Source organism: Hermetia illucens, chromosome 4, assembly GCF_905115235.1.
Source record: "Hermetia illucens chromosome 4, iHerIll2.2.curated.20191125, whole genome shotgun sequence".
NCBI lineage: Eukaryota > Metazoa > Arthropoda > Insecta > Diptera > Stratiomyidae > Hermetia > Hermetia illucens.
In genome coordinates this window covers 32986759-32987662 of record NC_051852.1, presented here as the reverse complement: position 1 = coordinate 32987662, position 904 = coordinate 32986759, and the positions used below count along the sequence as shown (strand labels likewise).

The window sequence follows — 904 nt, the reverse complement described above, 5'->3', positions numbered from 1 at the left end:
CCAAAAGATAAGCCTAAAATTTCTAGTACGGATTCGTCTATAAATATTCTTCGCTTGCTTTCAAAAGTCGTCAGTTAATAATTGTGTTTTTGGAGCTCAGTTAACGCGTCAAAAATAACAAAATGAAACTCTTCATCGTTCTCTGTGCAGTCATTGCCATGGTAAGTTAACCGCTTGGATTGAAAAGGGTAGATTGTTGAGACCATTTTCTTGCTTCTCTAGGCTACCGCCTACACCAAGGAGGACTTCCTAAAGGACCGCGAAGAGTGCTTGAAATCCGAAAAGGTCCCAGAAGCAGTCATTGAGAAGTTGAAAAATCGCCAATATGACGGTGACTTGGGCCATGAGGCTCAATGCTACATTCGCTGTCTTGCCGTTAAAATTGGATCCTTTGATGATGCCACTGGGTACGATCTTGACAAGACCTACTCACATCTTACAAGTGCCGGACTTGTAGTGACCAAGGAAAACTTGAAGAAGTGTATTAGTGCAGCTCCTGCTGACGGTGATAAATGCGCATGGGCTGCCAAGGACCTGAAATGTTTGTGGACTAATAAATACATTTCAAAGAAGCAATAAATTAACTGAACAGATTATTCCTTTGTGTTTTCTTTCAAAGTTGGAAAGTATGAAATTGCATAAAATTTTTGCATATTTTCAAATGTGTTGTCGTCTGTTGTGCTACACTGCAGCTAGTTGGATTGACAAATGGTAAGACACAATCCCACAAAATATTCCCTTCTTCTCCAACTTCAATCGACAGACACTATATCTAACAGTTGCGTGCATCATTTTACTATGCAAACATGGTTTAGACCACCTTATGACCGAATTCATCATTTAGGGTTTCGAATGTTTTCTATCGAAGCAGTTCCAATAACCATCTCGTCCCCATTTCAGAAAA

General features: G+C 39.8%; 1 protein-coding gene across 1 annotated transcript; it reads left to right on the top strand.

Moving 5' to 3' along the window:
• Window positions 1–596, top strand: LOC119654807. Its single transcript, XM_038060363.1, has 2 exons — window positions 1–161; window positions 223–596. The coding sequence occupies exons 1-2, from the start codon at window positions 123–125 to the stop codon at window positions 577–579; spliced, it is 396 nt and encodes a 131-aa protein (XP_037916291.1). The 5' UTR covers window positions 1–122; the 3' UTR covers window positions 580–596.
• Window positions 597–904: the final 308 nt, after the last annotated feature.

Coding starts and splice junctions, on each gene's coding strand:
- LOC119654807 (XM_038060363.1), top strand. CDS start 123: ATGAAACTCTTCATCGTTCTCTGTGCAGTCATTGCCATG. Junction 162..222: donor TCTGTGCAGTCATTGCCATG/GTAAGTTAACCG, acceptor TTGCTTCTCTAG/GCTACCGCCTACACCAAGGA.